The sequence below is a fragment of the Cyprinodon variegatus genome, unplaced genomic scaffold, assembly GCF_000732505.1.
Source record: "Cyprinodon variegatus isolate N-32 unplaced genomic scaffold, C_variegatus-1.0 Scaffold1452, whole genome shotgun sequence".
Classification (NCBI taxonomy): domain Eukaryota; kingdom Metazoa; phylum Chordata; class Actinopteri; order Cyprinodontiformes; family Cyprinodontidae; genus Cyprinodon; species Cyprinodon variegatus.
In genome coordinates, this window is record NW_015151905.1 from 49,115 (window position 1) to 76,367 (window position 27,253).

At 36.3% G+C, this 27,253-nt stretch overlaps 2 protein-coding genes across 5 annotated transcripts in view; one reads left to right on the forward strand and one right to left on the reverse strand.

Moving 5' to 3' along the window:
• The window catches only part of LOC107103454 (eyes absent homolog 2-like), a 34,141-nt gene extending 14,081 nt beyond the window's left edge, over positions 1 to 20,060 (forward strand). The window contains exons 4-15 of one of the 4 annotated variants that reach the window (XM_015403169.1): positions 859 to 975; positions 7,161 to 7,237; positions 7,384 to 7,567; positions 8,613 to 8,749; positions 8,881 to 8,964; positions 12,341 to 12,430; positions 14,807 to 14,865; positions 15,552 to 15,712; positions 16,790 to 16,904; positions 17,112 to 17,233; positions 18,689 to 18,789; positions 19,065 to 19,145. In XM_015403169.1, coding sequence (XP_015258655.1) covers positions 859 to 975; positions 7,161 to 7,237; positions 7,384 to 7,567; positions 8,613 to 8,749; positions 8,881 to 8,964; positions 12,341 to 12,430; positions 14,807 to 14,865; positions 15,552 to 15,712; positions 16,790 to 16,904; positions 17,112 to 17,233; positions 18,689 to 18,789; positions 19,065 to 19,145 — 1,328 coding nt within the window. Of the gene's footprint in view, positions 1 to 858; positions 976 to 7,160; positions 7,238 to 7,383; positions 7,568 to 8,612; positions 8,750 to 8,880; positions 8,965 to 12,340; positions 12,431 to 14,806; positions 14,866 to 15,551; positions 15,713 to 16,789; positions 16,905 to 17,111; positions 17,234 to 18,688; positions 18,790 to 19,064 lie in introns of all 4 variants that reach the window. The other 3 variants (XM_015403170.1, XM_015403168.1, XM_015403171.1) reach the window with 3 other exon arrangements.
• A 2,274-nt stretch (positions 20,061 to 22,334) lies between these two features.
• LOC107103451 (protein-glutamine gamma-glutamyltransferase 5-like) lies at positions 22,335 to 27,253 on the reverse strand. Its single transcript, XM_015403164.1, has 14 exons — positions 27,148 to 27,253; positions 26,855 to 27,037; positions 26,506 to 26,739; positions 25,611 to 25,729; positions 25,302 to 25,430; positions 24,787 to 24,964; positions 24,528 to 24,663; positions 24,328 to 24,431; positions 23,983 to 24,225; positions 23,812 to 23,874; positions 23,508 to 23,720; positions 23,211 to 23,368; positions 22,983 to 23,119; positions 22,335 to 22,675 (listed from the first exon to the last, which is right to left on the reverse strand). Exons 1-14 carry the CDS (start codon positions 27,152 to 27,154, stop codon positions 22,522 to 22,524), a joined length of 2,058 nt encoding a protein of 685 aa, XP_015258650.1. The 5' UTR covers positions 27,155 to 27,253; the 3' UTR covers positions 22,335 to 22,521.

Below are 27,253 nucleotides of genomic sequence, written 5' to 3' on the forward strand. Positions count from 1 at the left end.
TATATATATATATATAGTAGTTTTAAGTAGTTTTAAGAGGCCAGTCAGTCCTGGGCTGGTTAATACTGTCACAGCTTGTTGTTTTATTTATTTATTTATTTTTTTAACATATTTTAGCATTCAATAAATTTGATGAATTCCTTTATCCTACATATCTGACTGTAATCAGACATTATGTTAGCATTCTGGTAATTTAAGGCGGATTACAACAACCTGTTAAAATTTGCCAATCATATGGAAACATCTAATATAGGGAAATCTCTACCATAAGCAGGCTCGGTATACGGAACCAAATGCCTTTACAGACTAATAATATATAATTAAACTTTATATCGACTCTTTAAACTGTTATTGGTCTCTATTCTGCTCATCAAACAGATAAGTGTTTTGATATAATGGTATTGTGACCACTGAACTGTCAAAAATATAAAGTTAAAAGAATAAAACTTGTGTTTATTTAAATGTAAAAAAGCCATCATATTACGTGTTTGGTTGCATTTGGTTGCTGGATAAGTTTACACACAGAAATTTTAAGGCTAAATATCTTTTGATTTTCTTATGCTCCTCATTCATTAAAATCATTAGTTTGCCTATTTTCTGATTCAAAGAAAAAAAAAGTAAATCAGATTTTTACGATTATATTACCAAGAACCATAGCTAATGTTTTTTTTCTAGATGTTTCACATACAGATAACTTATCATGTTATGAGCTTCCATCAACAATTAGGCCTACCTGATTCTTTCCTCATTGTGAAATGTTTGTTATTGGTACCTGGCTTTTAGTGTTATTTTAAATTCCTTGATACTAATTAGCTTTAAGATGAATATATAATACAAGTTTTATTGTTCTTATTTTAGACATAAAAACAGAGGATGGTCTGAGTCACTCTCCAGGACAGACTGGACTGCTGGGCTACTCAAACTTCAGCGGCACCCCTCCCAGTCAAAGCCTCTACAGCTACTCGCACACGCATGGTCAGTTTGAAACACAGCATGTTGAGGACACTGTGATGAACTCGTGGACTGACCCTTTCTAAATCATATCTGATTTGGCTACAGAGACAAAGCTGCTGTAGCCCTTCTTGTATCTTTTCTCCTCTCTTCTTCTTTCCTCGCCCCCACACCTGTTCTTGATTAGCTGCGGTCTGGGATTCTGGCGTCAAAAGTCTCCCCACCCCTCCTTTTTTCTAGGGGTCAGGCCCCCTTTCTCCACTCAGACCAACAACACAGCATGTTAGCGCTCGTTTCTGTTTTTTTCAAGAAAGGGGGAATAAAAAATGATGTGCACACAGAAGCAAAGAAGGAAAGCAGGGAGAAGAAGGGAGAAAAAAACCCTATATTTATGAGTATAACAGACGCTGGACAGACGTGCTTTCTGATTAAGGTACTTGGATAAAGATGTTTCAGTCCTGGGAGGGTGTGTAGCTGTCTGCTTGTCAGTGTGCGTCTGTGATTGAGTGTGAGAGACAGTGCTATACACATTCCTCAGTCGCCCGGCGCCCAAAGCATGAGTTGCTCAGTGCGACTTTATGGCTTTGAAACCAGCATGAAATTGACCTTGTGTGTGACAGGGGAGAGGTTAAGGGGCATTATACAGAGGGGTGAGCTGGCTTAATGTTGAAATGGCTTCACAAGCTGTTCCCACTGTATGGATCAAACAAAAGGAAGAATCTTTTTTTTAAGAACCCATAAATAGATCATTTTTGACATGATTGACATGACAAATGTGAAATTTTAAAACATTGTTATTTAATTATTTTGCAGTGATAATGATTGCTTAATATGATAGATATGAAACTCGCACTCAGAGACCCAGATGACAGCATTGGCTGTCTGCTGGGACTATGTTTCCAAATGATCAAAGGTTCCTTGGATTCAGAGCTGGGCCACTCTCTGAAAACGAGATGCTGCAACACACGCATTCAAGATGGTTCACTTTAAGAATGGGTTGGTTAGAAAAACAATTAATCTAGTAGGATAAACCAATTTTGGTTAGATTAATCAATATATTTGACAGAAATCGACTGAGCCACTGGTTTGATTAACCAATTTAATTGGTAAACCACACAACGAATAAAAATGGTAACTGATGGTTTACTACTCTGACTGTTTGGCTGTGGTCAAGTGTATATATATATACATGATGAGTGTATATCCTAGTGTTAAACCTTTTAGAATTAATACAGTCCTGCTTAATTTAGAAACATATGTGAAAAGATTTTTTGTTATTTTCCAGCCATGGACATCGGGTCCTTTTACAAAAGGCAGGAGAGCAATTTTAGAGGCAGTTTTACGTTATCATATGTCATATAACACTGGATAATGGTAAAATGCTCTGGTTTATGTATGAATGCAGCACAAGCAGGGAGAGACAGCAGAGATGGGGAAACGGGCCAGAATAAGGAGACAAAGATGCAACAAGAAGCTGGTAATAATTGGTAAAGACAAGACCTGCTGCCTCTGGCTTGTTTTTAGAAGCTTGACTAAAAAAGCCATTTGGATGCTCTCAATATACAGTACACTTCAAAATTAATTAAGCTTCAATGACTCTGCATTTTGATCAGTAACTGTGAATCAATTAGGTGCAATTCTTTCAAAGGCTGATGGACGTGCCTGGAACACTTCTTGAGGGTGTCGTCCGAGGGGAACATGTCTAGTCTACCTCAGTAGACTCCTCTCAATGTGGAGGAGATTTCATATAGGTGAGGGTAGGAACGTAGACCAACCAGCAAAATCTCAGCTTTGCCTTTTCGCTCAGCTTTCTTTCTACCACAACAGACTGTGCAGTGTCTGCATTATAGCAGTGGCCGCACCGATCCGTCTATCAATCCCCTGCTCTATTCTCCAGACCATGAAAATTACTTTTATGTGCAATAAATATTAGCAAATTAGTGGCAGGAATTTCTTACTTTTTTGGGGTACCAAATCAGGTACCCCAAAATGAAATATTTAGTGGGCTAAGTCCCTGATGATGAGAGTGTCTAGCCCCACTCTTGGTGTGAATTAAAGGGACATTCAGCTAATGTCACAGTAAAAAGCGTGCTGTTATACTTTCTTGCACATTTAAGTCAATCAGTAACATTTTGATTAGAAGTAATTTATGAAGCTGCTTTTTTTTCTGATTTTCAGTCTTGAATGCCAGTTCTGTCAAGTTAAGTTGAAAACTATTTGCCATTTAATTTGAATGCCACATTTAATCATTTTAAGACATACACTAACTCTTGGACAGCTATTTTTTTATCCCTTTGAAGACAATCCATGATTTTCATACTGATATACTTTCTCTTTTAGGGAATATTCAGATGTGAGACATTACAGGGGAATGTAAATGTTTGTGTTAACAGGCTTTTGATGGAACCCTTTGACAAACGGCACGGCTTTGTTAGAGCACCGCAGTTGGACCAAGAGAGACTTTTTAACATTGCAATTAGACTTTGAGTGACAGTGTTCCTAAACAAATTTGTTTGAATGTTCATATGTATAATTCATTAACTGTAAACTTCAAAGGGCAATAGATTTCCACAACATTCAAATAGTTGATGTATTTAGAGTGTTTTCATCATCCATTACACTGCACACAATGCATAGCTACAAAAAAGATACTTGGCATACACACACACACTCACACAAGTCGTCCAAAAGCTTATTGTATACTGTGTACACAACTAAAACCAAATGCAGGCTCCTCTGTGTTTACTGGAGAGACCTACTCTATTTTTCTTGTCAGCTGTGATGTCTGGGAAAGTTTCTGCATCTGAGTCATAATGTCCCTTTTGTCATCTCTCTGGCTTTGGAATGAAATTGGGGTAAAGGGAGAGATGTAGAGAATTGACTTAGGCATGAGCTTAAAAGATGTTTTACGGTATGATCACTATAAAAGTACCACAGTTTAACAATATTACTGCATTTAAACAAAAGTCTCAAACATATCGTTAAAGCATAGAAATAAAGCTTAAAGGAGAAGTTCGGTTTTTTACACTTTAAGCCCATTTTCTGTAGTGTCCAGGATGAAATCGAATGATCGACACCAAAAGTTTGACAATTGGTCCTGTCTCTGCTATTTGGCTCATTTAGAATCACCCCCTGGCTGCTTTAGAATGGCTAGCATAGAGCATGTCCGATAATGTCCTTAAAACAACCTTAAACGTTCTTTTTTTAAAATATGCTACTCACCGCGTCGTCAGCGCTGTTCAATGACGTTCCAAAAAAAGTTTCGTAAAGAAAAAACGTTCCTGTAGTGTTTTATTTAGCATTTTGTAAATCCCATTGAGTTCTGTTGGAATAGTCAATATTCCCCTGCCACCGGAAACGGAAATGGGGCCTGTTTACACAGTTGTAGTCTTTTCGCTTCACTCTGTGTACTCCGACGTCGAGGTGCTAACGTCTCTGTTAAACACTTTAAAAAACTCTGAAAATGGAATACGAAAGGTGGATTCTTGATTCTCGACGTCGGAGTATACAGAGTGAAGCGAAAAGACTACAACTGTGTAAACAGGCCCCATTTCCGTTTCCGGTGGCAGGGGAATATTGACTATTCCTACAGAACTCAATGGGATTTACAAAATGCTAAATAAAACACTACAGGAACGTTTTTTCTTCACGAAACTTTTTTTGGAACGTCATTGAACAGCGCTGACGACCCGGTGAGTAGCATATTTAAAAAAAAGAACGTTTAAGGTTGTTTTAAGGACATTATCGGACATGCTCTATGCAAGCCATTCTAAAGCAGCCAGGGGTGGATTCTAAATGAGCCAAAAAGCAGAGACAGGACCGATTGTCAAAATTTTGGTGTCGATCATTCGATTTCATCCTGGACACTACAGAAAATGGGCTTAAAGTGTAAAAAACCGAACTTCTCCTTTAATATAATCACTTTTATTTAAAACAGAAATGCAACGTTAATTCCTGCCTCTACTCAAATAATACGTTATATTCTGACCCATAGGGCCTGATCTGCTAAGATCTCAAATAAACCTCACTAAATTTCTTTATGATAACAAAAAAATGCAACTGGAGTGATTTGGCATGTGGTGATTGATCTACTTTGAATCCACGTAGACATCATGTGCATTTGATTACAGGTGCAAAAGTGGTGCAGACTGTATATTTAGATGAGGATTTTGCATTCGAAAAAAAGAAGTTTGACACCTAAGAATTTTAGGTAATTATGATATTGATAAGAAATAATGAAATATAAATAAGAATCATAGCAATGATTATTATATATATTGCACTTCACTGTATCACAAAGTACTACAAATCAGTAAAAACATTTGGAGTTATAAAAATACTAAAAGCTTGAATCAAAGGGATTATATTAAATAGATAATGTAGAAAAGAGTCAAAAAACCAACAGACATTAGTCTGGGTAGAAGCCACTGTCATACACCTACTCCTTTAAAACTTCAATTTATCAGATACAAACATGAATAGGTCTATAATGACTGAATACAACATAGCTCTTCTTTGTATACAAAGGAGAATCTTGCCTACAGGATAGAAATAAGCACTTTCAGGCCTGCATAAGGGGCCTTTTTTCCCACTGTCCCTTTATAGCCTCCTTGATGATTTCTTGTTGTCTGATGGTTCTTATGTTTTTAATGTTTAGTTTTGTTTGGTTTTAAAGAGACCACAATATTTAGGTTTAGTCATTTTGTTTTTTATCCATATTTTATTGCATAAAGATTGTTTACAGTCCTGCTGCTTTAATCTGTAACACACAGGCGTCTTTTCTTCCTTTTTTCCTCCTTCTTGCCACAATAACCACATATATTTTTGCAAATTTGCACTGGACTTCCAAACATAAATGAAGCAGATGTAAAAACAGCACACACAATCTATTTCAGGTTTGTTAAATCATGATTAGAAATGTATGCATCTTTCTCTGATAATTTTACAGGTTTAATAATGAGCACATCTAAGCCAAACACACCAAGTTGATTATTCTGCAAACTCTGCATTGCATTTGATAAACAAGGTTCCATAGGGTGATGTTTGAAGTGCCATTCCTTCTGCTGGTGTTGCTCCTCTACAGCCATCCAATAGTAATTTCTAGATCAGTAAATACTTATCTCTACTGACAAACTGAATGGAGAAGCTGTTTATTTTAATTTATGTTCCAGTACGATTTGGCAACTGTCAACACTGCCAAAGGTGTTTAAAACTGGTTTAGTGAACATGGTGATCCTGTTCTTCATTGGTAGGAAACTCCCCTGACCTGAACCTTATACGTAGAGCATCTATGGCTTATTGTCAAGAGGAAGTTGAGAGACATTAGATCCAATGAGGCAGATAACCTGAAGGCAATCAAAGCGATCTTGGCTTTCCTTACACAGATTGCAACACTGCACTTATAAGGTAATTCATCAGGCTGAACAAGGTATTAAGTACATGCTGCTGCTCTCTGCGAAGAGGCTTAGAAGCATCCAATGCAGGTCCAGTAGATTCCAAAACTGCTTCTTCACCATCGTCATCAGACTGCTGAGTGTTCAATAAAACTGAAAAAAGAAAGGAAAAACCAGTTTTGAATCTAAAAGGATGTTTTTTGCATCCTGTGTGTCCAGAACACTGCTTGTTCTTTTTATTTATTTTTGTGTTCACTTGCTAATTTGCTTCAAATTGTAACTCAGTGTTCAGAATCAATTCAAAATGACTTTGATTTAGGAATTTGAAAAAATGCTATTTTTTCAAACAAAAACTGTAAAATAAAAGTTGAATATGTTGTACTGGGTGTTGGCTGGAGATGATAGGACTACAAGAAAATGTCATTACCTGACAAAAAGAATAGATAGACTCAACAGGATGTTACTAGAGAGGGGAGATTGCTTGGAGGGAAACATTCCTGTCTTAGCTTGATCTTTTATGAAGATTCCCTCAGCAGAAAGCAGAGCAGGGGACATAGACCTTCCTACCTGTACTGCCATGTCAGTCATAAATCCCTAAGTTCCTGCAGCTCTATACTGTCACTGTAAAAAAGGAAGCAGAGCCAAACTACTTTCTCCTTCATGCTGCTTTGCCGAGCAGATTAACTGCATGAATGTGTCATGAAAGCCAAATTATTCCATATCAGATAGAAAGTCAAACTTTCTACCAGTGCATCCCTTATTAATAATTTTGTCTTCAGATCAGCTTTTTTTAATTTTCCTGATCTTTTTTCTTAGGCACTGGTATTTCATCTGGAATTTTCCAAGGAACACATGCAATCTCAAGTTCAACCCCATTCAACCCAACCCAACAAGTGAGTAATTATCCCAAATATGGTTTATTATCAAAGACATTCATCTGTTGTAGACAATATATTGTGAAAATGGTGAATAATAATTATCAGCACAATAACTGTTAATGTTTCTTTTTTATGCCTTTCATCCTTGTCTCTGTTCTTAGGAATTTTCTTCATATTCCAGCTACAGCCAGAGTCAGTACTCTCCCTATTATAATTCCCATCACTACAACAGTCCGTACATAACCAGTAGCAGCATCCCGCCTGCAGCAATCACAGCTCCATTAGCCTATCAGCACTCAGACCACCCAGTTATGATGCCCAACCACAGCCCAGAATCACACACAGGTAAAAAGAGCATTGTCTTTGTCTTTGCTTTTTCTTGTTTGCTTTGACAAATTAAAATTTCATTAAAATTGTGATCTCAAACTTTAAAAAAAGACTATAAAATATGCTAGCAGCCATTTTCAAGAGCCAAAACGGATGTGGAACATACGCATAAAATATATTAAGTGTAGAAATGGCTTTGCTTTTGTGCAGCATCGTGGCTTCATTATAAAGTATTTTTGATGTACAGTAACTAGTGAAAATATTGCCCTTTTTTATTTCATTTTTCACATTACAACAACATCTTCGATCTTTGTTGCTTGAACTTTGTAACATGTACTAAAAGCAAATAAAAGGGAATACTATGCAAGGGTTTTCATTTTTCAGATTCTATTTCAAACATGTAAACACTTGCAGTACAATCTACCTGGCTGTTGTCTGGAATGTTGTGAGGCTTGTAAATGTTCCAACACTGTTTTTTGTGTTTTTCGTTATACTGAAATACATTTATTTCTTTAGTGCTATTATTATTTTAAAGCCAGTTGAAGCCTGATGGTGTATAAATATTAAGCTCTAATCTAGTTGTTTTGTTTTTTTATTCTGAATACTGAAAACCAACATGATATCGACACAAACATATTACAATTCATAGGTGTCTTGATCCACTTGCCCAACAAAATGCATTAAAATAGTGTTGATCAGTGTTTTATGGTTTATTTTATTATTTAGCTATTTTTATTTGAAAACACAGATTATTCACATTTATAGCTACTCTAAGAGAAATGTCATTCAATTTCATATACATTATAGATGATGAAAAATTACTACAAAGCTCTTTTGCCCAGTAACTAGTTACTTTGAAAATTAGGTATTGTTTGAAAGAGGTCACTTATATAGGTGCTGATGCATCTCAGTAATACAGGTGTCCCATTTTAAAAGGTTGGATACTTGGACTGGTTCTTTTATAATAATTTATTTTCCAGTAATAAGTAATATGTCCAGCATTTAACATTGATTAAATGCAAAATGTGTGTTGGAGATTGATGCAGTTTTAAATTTTTTTTAGCAGATTACCACCCGCCACCCAGTCCACCAACACCAGGTAAAGAAGAGGGAATCCCAGGAAGAAGAGGATCTGATAGCAAGTTGAGAGGAAGAAAAAGAGCTATTGACCCTGCTCCTCCTCTTGACTCTGATATAGAGGTAAACATCATCTTATACAGTGTTGGAAATGATTTATATTTCTCTAAATGTTTATCTTTACCCCTTTTCAATCAGACGCACAAAACAAACTGCCATACAGCTCACATACTGTATCTGTTATTTCATTGCAGCGTGTGTTTATCTGGGATCTGGATGAAACCATCATCATTTTCCATTCACTCCTCACGGGAACTTTCTCCTCACGGTTTGGCAAGGTACAAATATCTGACCGTTTACTTTGTCATTTGCTGTAAGAGTCTTTCTCTCTGACAAATCCCAGTAGGTGATTATAGCAGACAGACAGTTTGCTCTGGATTTTCACAGTAAACACAGAATCCTACTTTTGTGAAATATTTCCTTCGCCTCTGTGGTCACCTGCTTATTTGAGCAACAGCTGAAGTCCATAACCTTTAGTTCTCATATCTGAACATTTTCACACGCTGCCCTTGTTATGCCTTCTGCCCTCTTGTTTATTTTCATAATGCAGCGGGGTTGTTTGGCTACCCTGACAACCCATGGCGTGATTGACAGCCAGCAGGACCTTTACATAAGAGACCGGCAGCTGACAAGGGGTGGACAGTGGTGTGTTTCTTGTTTTTGGCCGAGGTGCAGTATTTTGAATTCTCACGGTCCCCCGGCGGGTTGACACAAGGCTGATGGGAGTTTGAGAGCAGCAATGCAGATCATTTCAGCTCCCTGGCAGCCCTTATGTGCCGATGTTTCTTTTTCTTTTCTTCTCTGCCCCGGCAAGGGTCTGTAGAGTAAGAGCGAGGAAGAGGCAAAGATCGACTAGGGCTATGCGGATGTGTTGAAATGTGACTCATGAGCCAAAAATTCCTCCCACCGCACAAACACCCCACTGCTGGATCCAGGGGAGCTCAGTTGGACAGAATCTGACATCAAAACTCAGACATGCGGTGAAGGAATTAAATGAGCGACAGCACAGAAAACAGCCCAGCACTTAAAGGTTCTTAAAACCTTGTAAGCCCCTAATTTACACCAAATGTGTTTTAATCCTAGAGAAATATCATGTCGAATGGATTTATCTCAGTTCATCCAAATTCTGATTTGCTGCTTATTAATGAGTCCAAGAAAATGGATCAGAGGGAAATGTTATTACTAACAAATGGTTGGTTTTCAAAGAAAAACTGGAACCTATTCTTTGGAAATCATGGGGGGCCAGGCTGAAAGAGGCATGTTTTCAACAGTCTCTGTTGAGCCAGAAGTTACCAGAGAACCTCTTGTATCATGTCATCTATTATCTCATTAATCATGCTGCACCCCATCCTGTCCTCCAGTATGTGAGTTCTATTCCCCCGGCTGTCTTTTATCTCAGTAAACCGCTTGCATTACAGTTAAAGTGAAAAGAGGTTTTTTTTTTCTATCCACCGTTCTTTTTGTATAGATACTGTGTGGTACCTGCCCCTGTCTGAAATATGAAAAGATTACAGGATCAATATTTAATTCTCAACCTTTTATTATGTATTATCAAGACTTTTTGTCAAATTGAAGTTGTTTCTAACTAAAGGGTTTTGGATGTGATAAATTTGCCTAAACTTCTTCCAAAACCCTTTTTTTATTATTATTATTTAGGCCAAATATGAGGATTTGTTTTAAATTAAAAGTAAAGAAAAAAATTATGAGATCTTCTCCTTGTTCTCCCAGTACTTCTTCGTCCTTTTGAACTTTTCACCCTTTCATTCTCAAAGTATCCATTTTCTAAGGCTTATATGTTGTACTTGCCCTGTTTTTGTCACCTTTTACCCTGCATGATGCTTGTAGCTGTCAGCCAGGAAAAAGCCCCAGCTTGTCACTCTAAAAGGCATTAATGAGATGCTCACCTTTGGCTGACACTGCTTCCTCCAGACCTGTCCTGCTGCCAAGGCAGACAGTAAAACAATGTGGCACACATAACTTCACACACCTTCTTTTCAAGTCTATAATTACAGCCCGTCCACGCTGACAGGTGCTGCATTATGAGTTAGTGGGGATTAATTGTTGGTTCATAAATTTCATAACTGAAATTGGTTTCATGCCTCAACCGTTTGTTTTATGTTTGTCACTCGGGAAAAGCAATCGAAGTTGATAAAGGGGAATCAGGGTAGACTAAACATTTTTGAAGCAGTTTTACAGTATGATAAAGAGAACTCATATCTTTATTTACTCTTAGTGATTTAAAGCAATGCATCTATTTGTTTTTCTTTTTCATACCGGTAATAAGAGGAGTGTTGAATCTATCTGTTTTCACTAAATGTAAATTTGCTCCATTTTTATTTTCTCACTCAGTACACATTGGGTAATTTATACATACATAAAGTCCCACCTGTACTGTTATGCTTAAAAAATAGCCCCCCATCATGTTAGTAACACGGGCAAACTTCACTATTGATGTGGTGCTTTTGGACTGATGTGCAGTGGGATACCTTTAAACTTGAGAAAAAGGTCTTAATGCTTTTTTTCTGCACTATTTTACAGTTAAGAGGCATAAAGGTCATGGTAGTCAATTGAATTACTCACTTGTTTTCCAAAACTCCAGGATTTCCTCAGCTTTCTGTGAATGTTTTGTAAATTTTTTTCTTTAGAAATGCTCAGTTTTTCTGTTTGTAAATCCACTTTGTTCAGTCATATCTTCTGTGAGGTTGATTTAGTTTATTGCAGTGATCAGATAAGAGTTCAATCTTGCAATGTTCTACATATATTTTGTAGAGAATATATATAAATGTTTATAGACGTTATACGGGACTGTAATTTTACAGTTAACCTTTATCATTACATTAAACTTATACCATACGTGCATGACTATGGGCAAGACTATACCCTTAAGCACATGCTCACGTTTACGTTTTTTTGCAATTACGTAAAGAATATTCCATACCGTAGCTGCTGCTCCGTAAGAATGCATGTGTATGAAACATTTTCTTTATTTGTTTGAATATAATCAAAGAAAGAACAAACTGATTATTTTTTAAGCATTTATTTTTCTACTTTGAGTCTGACATTAACTTGATCGACTGAAATGCTTCATTGAATTTAGGAAGAGTGCCAGCAGAGATGAGACAGAAAAAAAAAAACTTGTCTGTTGGAGAAAACCCGGGCAGAAAATTGACAGTAATTTAAAAGTTTGGCAAGCAGTATGACTGACATCGAGGTATTCACACTTGTTTTCCCCTAAAACCTGTTTGTCAGTGTAGTTGATGAGCAGGAAGTTAATGAAGACAAGCAGGCAGCTGCACTAACACGATGGCAGGACTAATGCTGTCTACTAATTCAGTTTAAGCAAACACTTATTTACATAACTTACACTAAATAATTTTTTTAAGTTTTTTTTCCCAGCACCTTGGTGATAAAAATCTAGAAACATTAATAGTTTGTATCATCTAATAAAATTGTTAATTAGCAAATCATAAGATATACATGCATAAATAAAAAGAAATTCCATTTAATTGACATAAAAAGCCTAGGCATATGACATAAACAGTTACAATTCATTTTAGGAGGACATCTTTGTCATCCCAAATGAGATTTTACTTTGCTTTATTGAAGGATAATATATCAGGAGTATTAATTTTCCTCCTTCTGTCTGTTCACCAGGACTCATCAAAGGCGGTGTCTCTGGGTTTGTGGATGGAAGAAATGATCTTCAATCTTGCCGACTCAAGACTCTTTTTCAATGACCTGGAGGTGAGTTTTTAAATTTAAACAAATTGGGATCAGATGACAGCAGGCTAAAAGATTTTTTTTTCACATCTGAGCCCTTTCAGTAGCATTTACAGAGCATCCAGATTCAGAAGTCTGGCTTATTCACATAAAGATTTGATTCACGCTATGGTCGAGCTCCCAGTTTTATTTCAGTTAGTTGCTTAACCTGTTGCACTTAGGCATTTATGAAATGTTACATCTTACTTTGCAAAGTCTGGAAAAAGGTTTGAGGAGTTCATAATTTAGAAAAAAAAAAAAACTTTACAGATAACAATAATCCTGTAGTTATTTTTTTTCCCACACCTATTCCTGACCCAGGAGGAAGAGTATTAAAGGACATTTTTGTCTCCATAAGCACTACAAAATTAAAACTGCACACCTTCCTAAAGTATAACCAAAACATAGGTGCTGATACAGCATCTAAAATCAATTATTCAACCAGAATGAAATGGGTTTTGTTTTGTTTTTTGTTTTTTTATCACATTCCTCTGCCCTGTTCTGACAAAGGGAACAAGAACCATTTGTCTCATAATTATAGGGGTGTGTCTGAGTGTCCAAGAGGAAAATTAGTCAAAGAGGCGCTCTGGAGGAGTGAAAGGAGCCAACAAAGCCATCTCCAAACCCAGTGTTTATCCCTATTTTGTAGTTTGAGCTGAGTAAATATCTTGAGTAGTACTTTGTCAACTCCTGCTGTCAAGTAGGGGTAATTATCCAGTCTCGTGCTTCTGTCAACAGTGCTGCAGATTTCACATCTGAATGTTGAATTTTATGGGAAATGGAGACTGAAATAATGACAAAACGCAGAATTTCTGGTACAGTGTAATCAGAAGTATTCAGAATTTGTCATTTCATGACCTTTTTTTATTATTTTATTTTAAACTTTATGGATACAGCACAAAGTAGCACAAAGATTTTTGTTTGAGAAGTTTGTTTGGCTGAATTCCGACCCCCTAATTTAACACTGCCTAAACCAATTGGCTGCAGTTACAGGTCAAAGTCTGGAGAAAAGTTTGCAACTTCTGAATTTATAATTTTTAGGACTGAAATAAAATGTAAAGAAAAGTAACACAACCAATTAATCACTAATGATTATAATGATATACATTTTTTTGTATACTGCCAGCTTCTAATGAATCATCTTTGTACAATGTCGATATGTTTCTGGAGCAGTTCCTTAAAAAAAAATCTATAATAAAATAAACATCCTTATGGACCTTAAAAACAAAGGAAAATCTTAAAGGTATATTGGAGGATTTTTTTTTTTTGCAGGTGGATCATCAAAATAAGTAGTCCTCCTTATTTTCAACCATTCTGGTGATACATTTACGTATGGTCCTCCTACGTGTTAGTCCCCATTTTCACTTAATGGTGGAGTCTGACATAGTGGAATAATTGCTGATATTCTTTTGGAAAGTAAGCTTGTATGAGCAATGCAAACAGCAACTTTTAAACAGAGTGTGCAAGAGCAGTAATAAGCTTTTGATATCAGTCATTATTTAATTCAATTCAGCTTATTTATATAGAACCAATTTACAACACATGTCATCTCAAGGCATTTTACAGTTCACCAGATTATACGGTCAAATTGATTCAAAGGCTTCTATCTAAGGAAAACCAGTTGATTGCATCGACTCATTGACTCTGATTGACTGATTATTGAGGTTTAATGTCTGTTAGTCTATCTTTAGAATTGAAGTTGTCCTTTTTTATTTAATGGTCACTGTTTGCTGCTCTGATAAAGCAAACACCTGAGTGGGCAATGGCCACCAGCCAGTAGGAACCAAAGATTGCAACAATGTGACCAGGATGAGGTAGTGTCTGTCTGGATGTAATAGGAGAGCCTGTCTGTCCTGGGTCACTGCATGACAATTCAGGCCTATGCATGAGCTCTGTATGTGTTTATGTAGCCTTGGAAGAAATCAAATATGCACAGTTTCAGAACGTGAAAGATGGATGGTTGGGAGAATTAGAGGCCTGAAACTGGACTCTGGATAAATTATAAAGGAACTTTTTGCCGAGGTTTGCTCTCATATGCCTTTGTTATATATGTTGGGGTGGTTCAGTTTTTTTGCCGCTTTGGTTTCATAAAATACATCTGATGTTAGCTAATGATCGGAAAGTTTTATTTTCTCTGAGTTGGTAAAGGAGGTTTGGCTTAAATGGGAAAACAATGTACTGCTTTTATTACCTACATTCAAATTAGTCAGATAATTGGTCCCTGCTAAAGTAACAATAACATTATCCATTAAAGTTAACGTATCTATCTATGTAACCACATAAGCAGTCTACTAAAATAATATCTGCTTTAAACTCTGAAGTGGGGCTTGTGACATGTGGGCTTTCTTTCTCATTTCCCAGGAATGTGACCAGGTTCATATTGATGACGTGGCATCAGATGACAATGGACAGGACCTGAGGTGAAATTTCTTTTGTGTTTCTGTGGGGCTTCCATCTGGAACACTGCCAGTTCCTTTGCAGCTTGTGAACCAGACTTGCCCTCTAAGTTTTAAAGCACCAGGAAAAAAGAAAAAAAACAGCGAGTAGATGAAGCAAGATTTAGGAACATTAGTGTGGAACTGTGTGTTCTCAAGCAAGCAAGATTGTACATTAGTTTTATTTATTTATTTTCCTTCCTTAGCACTTCATTGAAATGTATCTTACTCCCCTTGTTATTTCCATGTCTTCAACTAAAATCATTTTTTAGACATAATCATGTGTAAGCACTTTTGGATACTTTTTAAAGTAATTTAAATTGCATACTTTACAAAAGAGATTGCTTTTAATGATTTTTTTTATGCATAATGTTGAAATACTCAGTGCATGTTATATTTTTCCTGGCATAGTAATCTCCGGTTTAATTTCAGTTTTGATGGTTTCCTCTTGGCTCAGACAGTTTTTCAGTTGCTTTTATGTTACTTCCCTAAATTTTAATGAATGCTCCATGTTTCTTTTTTTATCACATTCAGCAGACAGAGGTTGTATTGTGGCCAATTTTAAAGAGTCTCACCTTAACAAACTGAAAGTGTAACAGTGAAATCAGTATGGAATGAAATGCCTTTCGCTTCTTGCTTATCTGATGGTTACTGTTGTCTAAAACCTGCAGCACCTACAACTTTGGGTCCGATGGCTTTCAGAGCCCAGCGGGAGCAGGATCTTTATGCCTTGGGTCAGGGGTCCATGGAGGGGTGGACTGGATGAGGAAACTGGCTTTCCGATATCGCAGAGTCAAGGAGATCTACAACACTTACAAAAACAATGTTGGAGGTCTGTTACACTTTTGTCCAAAACTTTGGTGGGAAGTGTGAAATTTTTTTTTTTGTATTTTAATTAGTTTGAAAACAGTTAATTTCTCTATGATTGTCTTACAAAAGGAGAACGTTTAAAACACTTTAAAGTATAAAGAAAGGTTCTCAGAAAGGTCTGGAATAAGGAATAAGATCCAATAAGTATTCTAATAAACTAGAAAATGGAAAAATAAACACAAATTTCCTCTATTTGCAAGAATTATTTTTTAGAGACAATGCATTCAGTCAAATTGCATTTTAAGTAGGGAGAAAAAAAGAAATGAAAACCAAACTTTTGGTTGTTTCTCCTTCTGGCTCTCTCTCTCTCTCTATCCTGACCTTCATCCTGCTTCCAAAAAGATTCTATAACCATAGTGTATCCTTTTTTCTAATTTGGAAAGAGCAACTGACACACTAAGATTATGTATACATTTGCTAAACCAATAATGCTGAATAAAAGGAATATTAGTTAAATGAACTACGATAAAATATATAATCAGGTGTTAGAGCACATTTAGGCAATAGTAATATCTAGAAGAACCCGATAAAATAAATAAGATACAGTTAGGATAAATCATTTTTGTTTTAATTGAAAATTTATAACCAAACTATTAGGTCATTGAAGAAGAGAAGAAGTATAAGCACCGGAACAGCTCCACATCATAAAAGTACTACAGTAGATGAAGCTAAATTAAATCCATATGATAATTATTTTCACTGCTGTAAAAAGAAATATGATATTTTGCTTTATATCTACTTAACTCAGTTGAACTTTTTTGCCTTTTTCAAACACAAATGTAATCCAGAGAACTAGAAGTACTTTTCTTCTCCAACCCTTGTTTGTAAATCTCTTTAAAACTTTTTGTATTGGAAATAAAGAGAAAGAGGTGCCTGAAAGTAAGGTGATAGTAACTTTTTAGGCATCAGTGTATAATACTTTTTAGTCGTAGTTCATCAAATTGGGTCTCTATATGGTATTTCTTGCAATCAAACCTTTTGAACTGTTATATTATATAGATAAACAGAGAGTTTAAAGCAATGCTGAACATAATTATAGGTCTGCTGGGCAGTCCGAAGCGAGAGGAATGGTTACAGCTGAGGAGGGAGATGGAAGTCCTGACTGACTTGTGGCTGACTCAAGCACTGAAAGCTCTGGCTCTCATAAATTCCAGGTCAGTTTATGCTTCTTCAACATTACCTATATCAATGGAAAAATCAACTTATCTCATTTGTGAGCTAGTTTGTTTTGAATGTTTTTTTATTATTATTAATATTTTTATTTTTTACAAACCTTACTTAATCAAATGTAGGGCATAATTGTTTTCATAAATACTAAATGGCACCCTTTTTTTGTTTTTATATTTGGTACCTGTTTCCAGGCCTAACTGTGTTAATGTGTTGGTGACCACCACCCAGCTGATACCGGCTCTCTCCAAAGTGCTACTGTACGGCCTTGGCTCAGCCTTCCCAATAGAGAACATTTACAGTGCAACAAAGACAGGTGAGGAAAGTTTTGGAGAAGAGAAGATATCCTAAGGCTGTGGTCCCCAACCTGTGGTCATACCCTCCCTAAAGCCTGCCATACACTGTGCAACATTTTTAATCATTGCACACAGCTACAGCTCACTCTGCACAATGAAACTGCAGGATTTAAAAGTTCACTCCTCACAATGCATGTTCTCACACCATGTAGCCCGACGCTCTGATGCGATTTACCTGCTCACGTCTAAAAATGTATGTAATGTAATGTATGTCTAAAAATCACGTCGGACTCAGCTCCAAAGTAAGATAGAGCTCCTTAGACTCATCTATCCAGAAGCCAAATGAGTGGAAGAGAAAAAAAAGACAGAAGTATCAATGCCTCCTGTTGATAAAAAAGCTCACGAGTGAAACTCGCTGCCTTGGCAATTTGTGCAATTTTGTGTGCTGAAAGCTCTAAAAAGAAAAGGCAACGACGTATTTGGACAAAGACATGGCTGAGCAAATGTGGCTACCATGGTCTGTCAATTTTATAAAAGAACTCCAGTTTACTTGCACCCCCCATGCTTTTTGTCTGTGAGGAAGAAGAAGAAGAATCCTTGTTTTTGCATGGGCACTGCGTGATTTGCCAAAGACCACCTTACGATGGCCGACTGAATTTGAAACATGTTTGATTTTTCTCCTGATGGCTATTCCTGAATGGGAGGTGGTCATGAAAAGAAAAAAAACGCAAACAATCGTACAGTTTATCCCCGGCTTAAGAGGGGGCCTGGATGGCTTCAGAGAGTGTCTATGCTTCAATGTCAAAAAGACAGATAATATATTAAAATAACACAACACAATAACACACTAAAATTATATGGATATCTGCATGTTATCATTGAGTGTATAGAACAAATAGTACATGATAGAAGCAACATTTGGATATAAGAACCAACAAAAAGTGAGAGTAAATAGGTGTTAAATTGTGAGACGTGGTATTGAAGACAAAAATTATCAATTGAAGTCTGTTTTTTTTATATATATACATAGAAGAAGAGGGTCTAGCAGTAAAAGAGACTGCCTTACACTGCAAAGATGTAAATTTAAGTAAATCAAAATGTCTTGATAAAAGTTTCCCTTATTTTGAGGAGGTAAGTTATACCATTTTAAGGTATTAAAAGTTCTATAATTTAAAAAAAAAAATTTGCTTCCAATTTATATAAAAAACAACTAAATTTTCTTATTTTAAGTACATATCAAACTCTTATGTTTGAGGGTAAAAATACTCACTGATCAATTTATTTACCTGCTCAAATTAGGGAAATAACACTTATTTTAAGAAATTTGTCCATATTTTTACATCAGTTTTTGCAGTGTAAGTCATTGTTACATAAATGTAATGCCGTCAGAATATGTTTTTTTATTTATTTTTTTTTTTTACCTTAAGATTTAGTTTTGTTTTCTGAAATGCATATTTCATGTTTCCTTTTCAAAGGAAAAGAAAGCTGTTTTGAGCGCGTGTCTCAGAGGTTTGGTCGCAGAGCGGTCTATGTTGTCATAGGAGATGGAGCTGAGGAGGAGACCGTCGCCAAGAAGGTATATATTATCCATGCTGTTGTTATTCGACTCACTGCTGTAAAATGGTTCTCATAAAATCTGGGAACCTTTGAAAATCCCCCTTTTTAAAGTTTTTGAAATGTTAGAAAATTGCTGTTTGGAAATCATGTTTTTTTTTACAAAACCTCTGCATATATTTAACAGCTGCTCTGTATCTGTGGAAGTAACCTATCAGCTACTAAGAGACATCTACTAGAAGTTTAAGTGCTACACATTAACACCAAATCTGTTTTGCCTTTTGTTTCTGTAATCAGAAGAACATGCCGTTCTGGAGGGTGTCCTGCCGTGCCGACCTGGAAGCTTTGAGCCATGCACTGGAGATGGACTACCTCTAGAGGGCAGCAGCTCTCAAGCTCTGCACTCTTTATTTTTGGAGTTCATTTTGCCTGTCCTGTTGGGACTGATTTCACGTCAATATTGCTGAACACCACAGCAAAGACATTAACAGCAGGCATGAAATCACAGCTGCAAAAGAGGACACAAACATAAAGCCAGAAGTGCTTCAATCAAACTGTGTGGCAGACAAGAAAAGACGGGACCAAAGCTTAACTAATCCCAGGGAACATGGTTTTTACTGCTAGTATTAAACAAAGAACATGTTATTTTTTCTAACTTAGAAAATCTCAAGTTTGTGGATTGTGTCCCAATTGTTGCACTGAATGCAAATTCTGACTCTTATGTTAAAATCAAGATAAATAAAATATTCAGATTGATCAAGCTTTTACTGCTCTCTGTGGAATTCAGTTTTCTGAACATTACTGTTTTTGCACCAATATGTACTTTACGAAAGCCTTCTTCCACTAAAATTCTACTTAATTCATTACAAATAGCTTTTTCTGATTTTTAGATTCTCAAATGGTCCGCATTGTGGAACCTAAACTAAAGTTATTTATTATGGGTTTAACTCTACAGCAGTGAGTTAGTAGGACAGTTTGATATATCATCCTTAACGGCTAGAGCTACGTTCTTGTAAAATGTTTGGATAAGAAGTTGCCATGCAGAGGCTGTATTTAGACCGGTGCTTGAAAAACTTGTATTTGATTCTGGGTTGTATGTTGACACTTTTTTGTTTTACTTTACCTTTCCATTTAATGTGTTTGGAATGTATAGAAACTGTTATGGCTATGGTTATGCATGTGCTGATTACAACACCTGCAAGCTTAGTCATGGTTTGTATATAATGCTTTATTGTCTGTTTGTTTTGAATGTTTCAGTAGAAATAATGAAAAATAAATTAATTGCATTTTGGGGAACGCAGAGTTTGGAGTTTTTTCTACACAAAGATCTAATTCCAATAATATTAAAAAAAACAATAATCTTTAAGCAATACAGAAGAATAAATGACAATGCAAACATGTATTTTAAAAGATTTATACAACTAGAGATGCACAAATCTGAGCATCTTATTTCAATTTTTCTTAAAACTAACTAATGAACAATTTCTCTGATTTTCCAAGCATATACGCCATTTAAAATAAATACATTAGTAACCAGATATCTCCAAAAACTGTATGGAAAGCTGTTTCACCCTTTCCCCCCATTTTTAAAAAATTAAATAAGACTAAATCTCTCCCCATTTCACTCAAATGGGATGATAAATATTTTCATTTTTGAGACATTATGACTATTATATATTACAACTAATTTTTCTTTTTATTATTCGAAGGTTTAATGGAATAAAGTAACTATTCCTTTGTAAGGTTACTATAATTTTAATAGGTGAATAGGACACTTGTTGGCATAATTAGACTTGCTCCTGATTAAGTCAAATTTTTCCAGATGTCTGGCTGTGCCACATTTAGACAGCTAATCCATTATATGTAAGTATAAACATCATTATATGCAATCATAAAGTTCTTAAGGGAGAGGAACACTGTGTCTCTGTCTGAGACTAACATGATTTAATGCAAAATCTTTCATATAAAAAAATCTCACTTATAAATCCAGTATTTAGTACATTTTGAGTGATAGTCTGATGTAATGTCAGATACTGAGGCAAAAATCGCCTTCTTTACCCTGTATATGAGTTTTTGGTTTCAACATACTCCTTGTTAATTTTGACATAAATTAATTAGGTTAATGAATAAAGGTCTTTAAGTAATAAAATAAAAAATATATCTTTAAAAACAATCAAGATTTTTCTTTCTTTTTGGAAAAATCTGCTAATGTAAGGTGTATATGAGGTGTAAATACACCATAACTCTGAACTGATGATTGCTTAAATAAAAAATTATAATACATCTTATTAGAAACTGGTTTTAAATATTTTTCTAAAACTTTTTTGCTTTTTTTAAATGTCCCTTTCACATATATCTAATCAGGAATGTGAATCACATGATATCTTTGAAAAATGAGATACCTAAAATAAATTACAGAAGTTTGATATAGGCTAATTAAGCTGTGATTGTTGTACATTTTTACACTATTTATTTTTTTAAGTTTCTTTTTATTCTTTTTTAACGTTTTGAACTTTCTTGAGAAGTGAATAATGTATGACACCTTTGAGAGGAAGCTAGGAACCACCCAAATGGGTCTAAGCAAACGGCTGATGTAATTCTGCTGAAAGATTGGTTTCTGAAAGCTACAAATACCTAACCTTGAGCATTCCTTTTTCTATTAAAATTTTGAAATTAGAAAGGATTAGAAAAATAAGCATTCATTTACCAACCAAACAACTGTACTTAATGGTCAGTTGTACTTTCCATAGGGAAATGTCTCCCTCTTCAGGGCATAAAATTAACCACAACTCCACATATCTGCATACTGCAAACTGCTGGGGCTCTCATCTCCCCTGCTGCTCTGTCTCCTGCTCAGCTGTTTATGACCAGTTCCAGCCTGAGACTCTGTTCTGTCTACAGGAGACTGTTGGTAGGTTGATGCCCTCATTTTCTCCAAATTATGCTGTCCCTCCTCGATTATTTAAATAGGTCTTTCCTACTGTTAACCTACTAACCTGTTCTTGCACTTATCAACAGCAGTCTGTCCTCAGGTGTGGTCCCTATAAATTTTAAACATGCACTTGTACAGCCCCTAGATCCTGCAATTCTCACCAATTTCAAGCCAGTTTCCAAACTGCCTTTCATTTCCAAAATCCTGGAGAAGTTACTTTGCAATTAGTTAATAGCCTTTTTAAAAGACCAAAATATTCTTAATGTTTTCCAATCTGGTTTTAAATCAATGCACTGACTGTTTTTAAATCTCTTGCCCATCTCTTCGCTTTGGTTTTTAACACACAGTGGGCTGTATTTTATGTATTTTATCCCTATATTCCTTTTATCTTTTTACACAAATTTATTGATTTGATTGTGTAATGTGTTTTTTACCCATGTTTTAGCTGTTTTGTTTTCATCTTTACTGTTTTATGTTTTAGATTTTATTTTCTGTACAGCACATTGGTCAGCTGTGGTTGTTTTTAAGTGCTTGACAAATGAAACTAGATTGTGATTGGTTACTCTTAACTGAGTGGCATTGAGAAGAAACACAGTACAACATGGTACACTTTATATTCATTTATTTTTCTGTATAAAGGACAGCAGAAAAAAAAATCTCTCATTTCAAACCTTCAAGTCTTACAGGATATTTCACGTATTTTTATTACATTCATCAAATATATATATATATATATAAATAGCAAAAAATAAATAATAAAAAATTATATTCACATATTAGTCACTTGGGATAACGCAAAGAAAACAAGATGTTTTGCAGAAGCTAAATACTGTTAATAGAGATCATTTTGAAGCCTCTGATTGTGATGTTGGTGTCTAAAAGCGACAGACTGGCTTGCAGCATCTTTACACCTGCCATGTTTGGGATTAAGGTGATGGTCTGGCTTGCTCTACCTCCTGGACGAAGTGGGGGCATCCTACAGAAAGACAAAAAAAAAATACATAAGGTACAACAATTTCAAAAATATCAATCTAAGTATAATTAATCTAATCTATCACAATTTAATGTTTTTTCTATGTACACATATATTTGGGAGAGTTCTTTGTGACTTGTTTCACACAATAGTCACACCTACATTCCTTCCGAATACACAACTGCTCAGTGACATTCCCACTGATGCCACATTCCCTTTGAATTGTAAGCCTTTGTTTCTTGCACAAACCACCAATGTTACATATTAACCACATGAGTAATACATTAAAATAACAAAAGTGCAATCCTACCTGAACTGATTTGTGCCAGCAATCAGCCCAGCCCCAGCAACAGTCAGTATGCCGCTGACCGGGTGAGAGAACGGGTTGGTGAAAGTCACGGTGGCAGCAAACTCTTTGTTTGACACCATAGAGTTTTCCTCTGCAACCTGAATAAAAATAAATAGATATGTCAGAAAACGTATTTTGCAAATTGAGGCGTATAAAGACAAAAATGTTTGTTTTGCACATTATGAATACCTGGATAATGAGCTCTGGGCTGGAGATGTTGAACTCCTCTGAGGCAAGAACCCGCTCTCTGGTGGCTATGTCCTCCAGGACCACTGCCAGGTTGATCAGGTCATCTCCTACCACCTCTTCATACTGTGCTGGAAGGATATGCTCTTGGATGACTTTGACTGAAAATAGAAAACGATAAATAAATAATTGCAACTTTGACTGTAGAATTTAAATACATGAAATAAATGTTTTATTTTTAGTAATAGGAAAAAGAAAAAAAATATCTAAAGGCACAAAAGAGAGGAAACATAGATTTACCTTCCATTGGTGCTAGCTGTATGGCACCGTGTTTTTCCCAGAAGGTTTCACTGGGGCTGTGGTTGTACTCTTTTGCCTGAGCGTTCAGATGTATATTCATCATCTTGGGTCTTTTCTGCTTGTTCATTACTTTCACCAGGAAGACGATTGGCTCCCCAGCAACAGGAGATTTAGTCAGCGTTAGGAAGACTGTCACGCCCTTAGATGTGGAGGCTGAAAGATAAAAGGAACCAGTGGAAATTATGACATTGTCCTCAGATAATTAACCTCAAACCTAAGTGAGGTAGATTGGTTGGAAATATACCTCTGCGTAGTGTGGAGTCATTCGAAATTGTGGAGCTTCTCGATGAAAGGGTTGAAGTAGGACCTGTTAAAAAAAAAAAAAAAGTTGAATGAATAGTCGAATTGAGCTTCGTTTCACTTGATAAAATTAGTTTTGGGGGAAATGCATTCATATTTTGTTTGGGGATCGTACTTTTGAGGTATTTGTAGTCCCCTGTGATGTTCTGCATTCTTGGGTAGCCAACGGCTTTAGTGCAGATAAGCGATCCGACTTTCTCTGTGTCTTTGCTGAAGCCAACAACATGATCTTGGCCTGACAAGATGATTGTGTGCACATCGGCGTTCACCGAGGAGTAGACAAATGGGATGTCATAAATTAGGTCTGTACGCTGATTCCTGATTCCTTTGACTGGAGCAGGTCCACAGCAAAACACTCCTTGATGAAATATAAGAGAAAATAAAGTTCAAATAAACGTTTAAAAATAACAACTCTTAAGGAAAGAGCAAAGAGGAATAAATGGCAGAACTCCTCACATACCTCCACTTCTCTGCTGTGGTGTTGGGTCAAGAACTTGCCACCCATCCATATCTTGCCCAAGATCTGTGCGTCTCATCCAGCACTCCACCCACACATGAAAGTTCCTGATCAAAAGATCAAGCATTATGAAGGTTATTTCATAAATTAAGAAGATAGGCCACATTTATTACACCTTTATCCTGATATTGATCAATACTAACCATATGCTGTCTTGACTGCGGTTTAACTTCTGTCCGGTTTCGCTGTAGTACTCTTCAATCACCAGGTTGCCATTGGTGTCGTGAGCCGAGTTGAAGTTTGTGATGACGCGGCAAGGAATGCCGAGAACTCTCATGACTAAACGAGGTGATGAAAACACAAGATGTTCACAGTAATGCCAAAAATTCTTAACATGAAAGTTTAGGCTTAAGCTGCAGAGCTTTAAGGTAATTTATCTGAAGATCAGTTGGTTATGAATACCTGTGCACATGACGGCAGCAAACACCCAGCACTGTCCATATTTGACAGGGCTGTAACCAGACTTGGCCCACAATCTCAAGATGTCCCCACTTCCTGTCCACCTTGAGGGGCTGACACCTTGTTTGAAGTCATCAGTCCAGTTGCCTTTCAGTACACCTCGATCATCCTCAGAGTTGATCTAATACACAAGGAAAGTTTTTGATTATTTTCCAACCTCATGATTTACTAAACATCAGTTTAAAACGACATGCTGTATGTTCTGCAGGAACTGGATTGGCAGTGGCAGTTTGATGACCACTCTATGAGAAAACTGTAATTACACTACACTGCCTTTACATTGTTTTTAATTGTAACCGTGCCAAGCAGTGAGAGATTATGTTGGCAGGTTCTGAAACACAGTGTTCAGGACAACCTGGTGTTAATATGCTAATGAGTTCACTCATGCTGTGAAGAGGAACCCTTCCATGAGTTGTTCACATTTTGTACTGTATGTCATGCTGTGTCTGACGTCTCACCATGGCAGAGACGACGCGGCTGATGTAAACGGGATTGGCTCTGTTCATGTAATCCTTCCTTTTGTTTTTTATATGCTGAGGGCTCACTTTGAGCAAATCCAGACAAGCCTCCAGAACACCAGGCTCATACTGTATAGACAAGAAGAAAAAGCATGTTTTAGTAAACTTACTAAATTTCTGTAGGTTACCTTGATTTAATGAATTTATGTTACAGAATGTATTACATTTGAATAAAGCAAAATTAAATCAAGTTGCAGTTGACTTCTCCCTAAATCTTGAATAAAAATGTTCTGGAAATAACTTTCATACCAGATCAAAGGACCAGGGTCTTGCGATAAGGTTCAGTGGGGTTCCCATGAACAGCAATCCAGAGTCACTCAGGACATATTCCTCCCTCTGATCCTCAAAAGGAATATACACTGCATCATCTGAGAAAAAGAAAAGCTTTCATTAGAAAATAACATCATGTTAAAGTGGCTTAAAATGTAGTTTAAATGGTACTGTGGTCTCTTTTAGTTCCATCTATTAGCACTGAGCTGTACTTTAAATAGATAATTAACCAATGCATAACTATCAAGTGTAATTTTACAAAATATTTCTAAAAGTCAAAGACTATATGTAGAAATTACTTGTATGTAACAACAAAAAGTAAATTTGGCCTCAAACGTTAGTTTATTTTTTTGCATTGTCTGATGAGTGTATTTTGCTAAAGTGCATATTGTGTCACCATTTATAAGGATTACTTCACTTGATTACTTGATCTTTGGATTATGTGGACTCTTGGATTACTTAATATCTATTTGACATTTAACAAAAAATGTTATCTCCTTAATTAAAACAATTATTTAAATGTGTGTTTAGAAATTTTAAGCCTCTAACAGGTTTACCAAGGCTTAGCATGTCTGCTCTTAAATATACTAGCACTATGCATTTTAAAAAGTGAATGTATTTTTATTTGAACACTTCTCCACTAGGAGTGGCCCTCTACTCCTGTGAAGAATTAAAGCATTCCCAAATTTCCAACAACTGATTGAAAAACATAATATAAGACTTGTTTAATCAGATAAACCATATCTATCTTAAAGATATGGTTTATCTGATTATGGTATTCTGCAACTTCAGTAACAGAGAAAAACATTGAATATTTTCCAAAAACAGCACATCAATTCAAAATTCACATGAATCCTCTTTGAGTTCAACTCACCAGAACACCAAGGGTTGCAAAGCATGGTGAAATCGCCCACCACGGCACTCCTCTGGCCATCTTGTGAGGACACATACAGTTGAAATTTGTAACGTCCCACTGAGGCAGAAGCAGGAGAGGAGACGAAGATGGAGAGTCTCTGGAAGTCTAGGTTGTTTGGGTCAATGTAAGCATTCCAGCGGGAAGAAGGGTTCCTTCCTGAGAAAGTCACTGGCATCACTGCATACAGCCGACCTGAGGAATATGAGAAAAAAGGAGGAAACAATCAGAGAGATATATTCTAAATGTTGGCTCAACTTGGCTGATTGGTAACAAGCTTTCACAACCCATAAAGGAGGTGTGGTAGTACCTAAGGTGACTTTAATCCTCACAGAATCTGTCCTGGGGTCAAAGGGACGACCTTTGAGCTGGACGGTAATTTGAAAGGGAGCCCCTCTTCGCACCACCAATGCTTCGGTGTTGCTGAAGCCATTTGTTCTGTGTCTCTGCAGATTTTCTGCAAGTTCCAGGTTGACATACTTGATGCTCAAGTCTGCAATAACGAAAACAAAATTCAGTTAACAGCAGCATGACATATGTTAATTATTAGAAGAGAAATGTAAGAAAAACGTGTGCAAAAGCTTCTTTTGAGGCAAAGCTTACCTTCCATGTGTTGGTTTTTTCTCTGTGGGAAAATAATGCAATGTGCTTCTGTTGGTGCTTTCCTCCTTTATATACACCTTAGCTCCTCCCTTAGAGAGTCACGTTA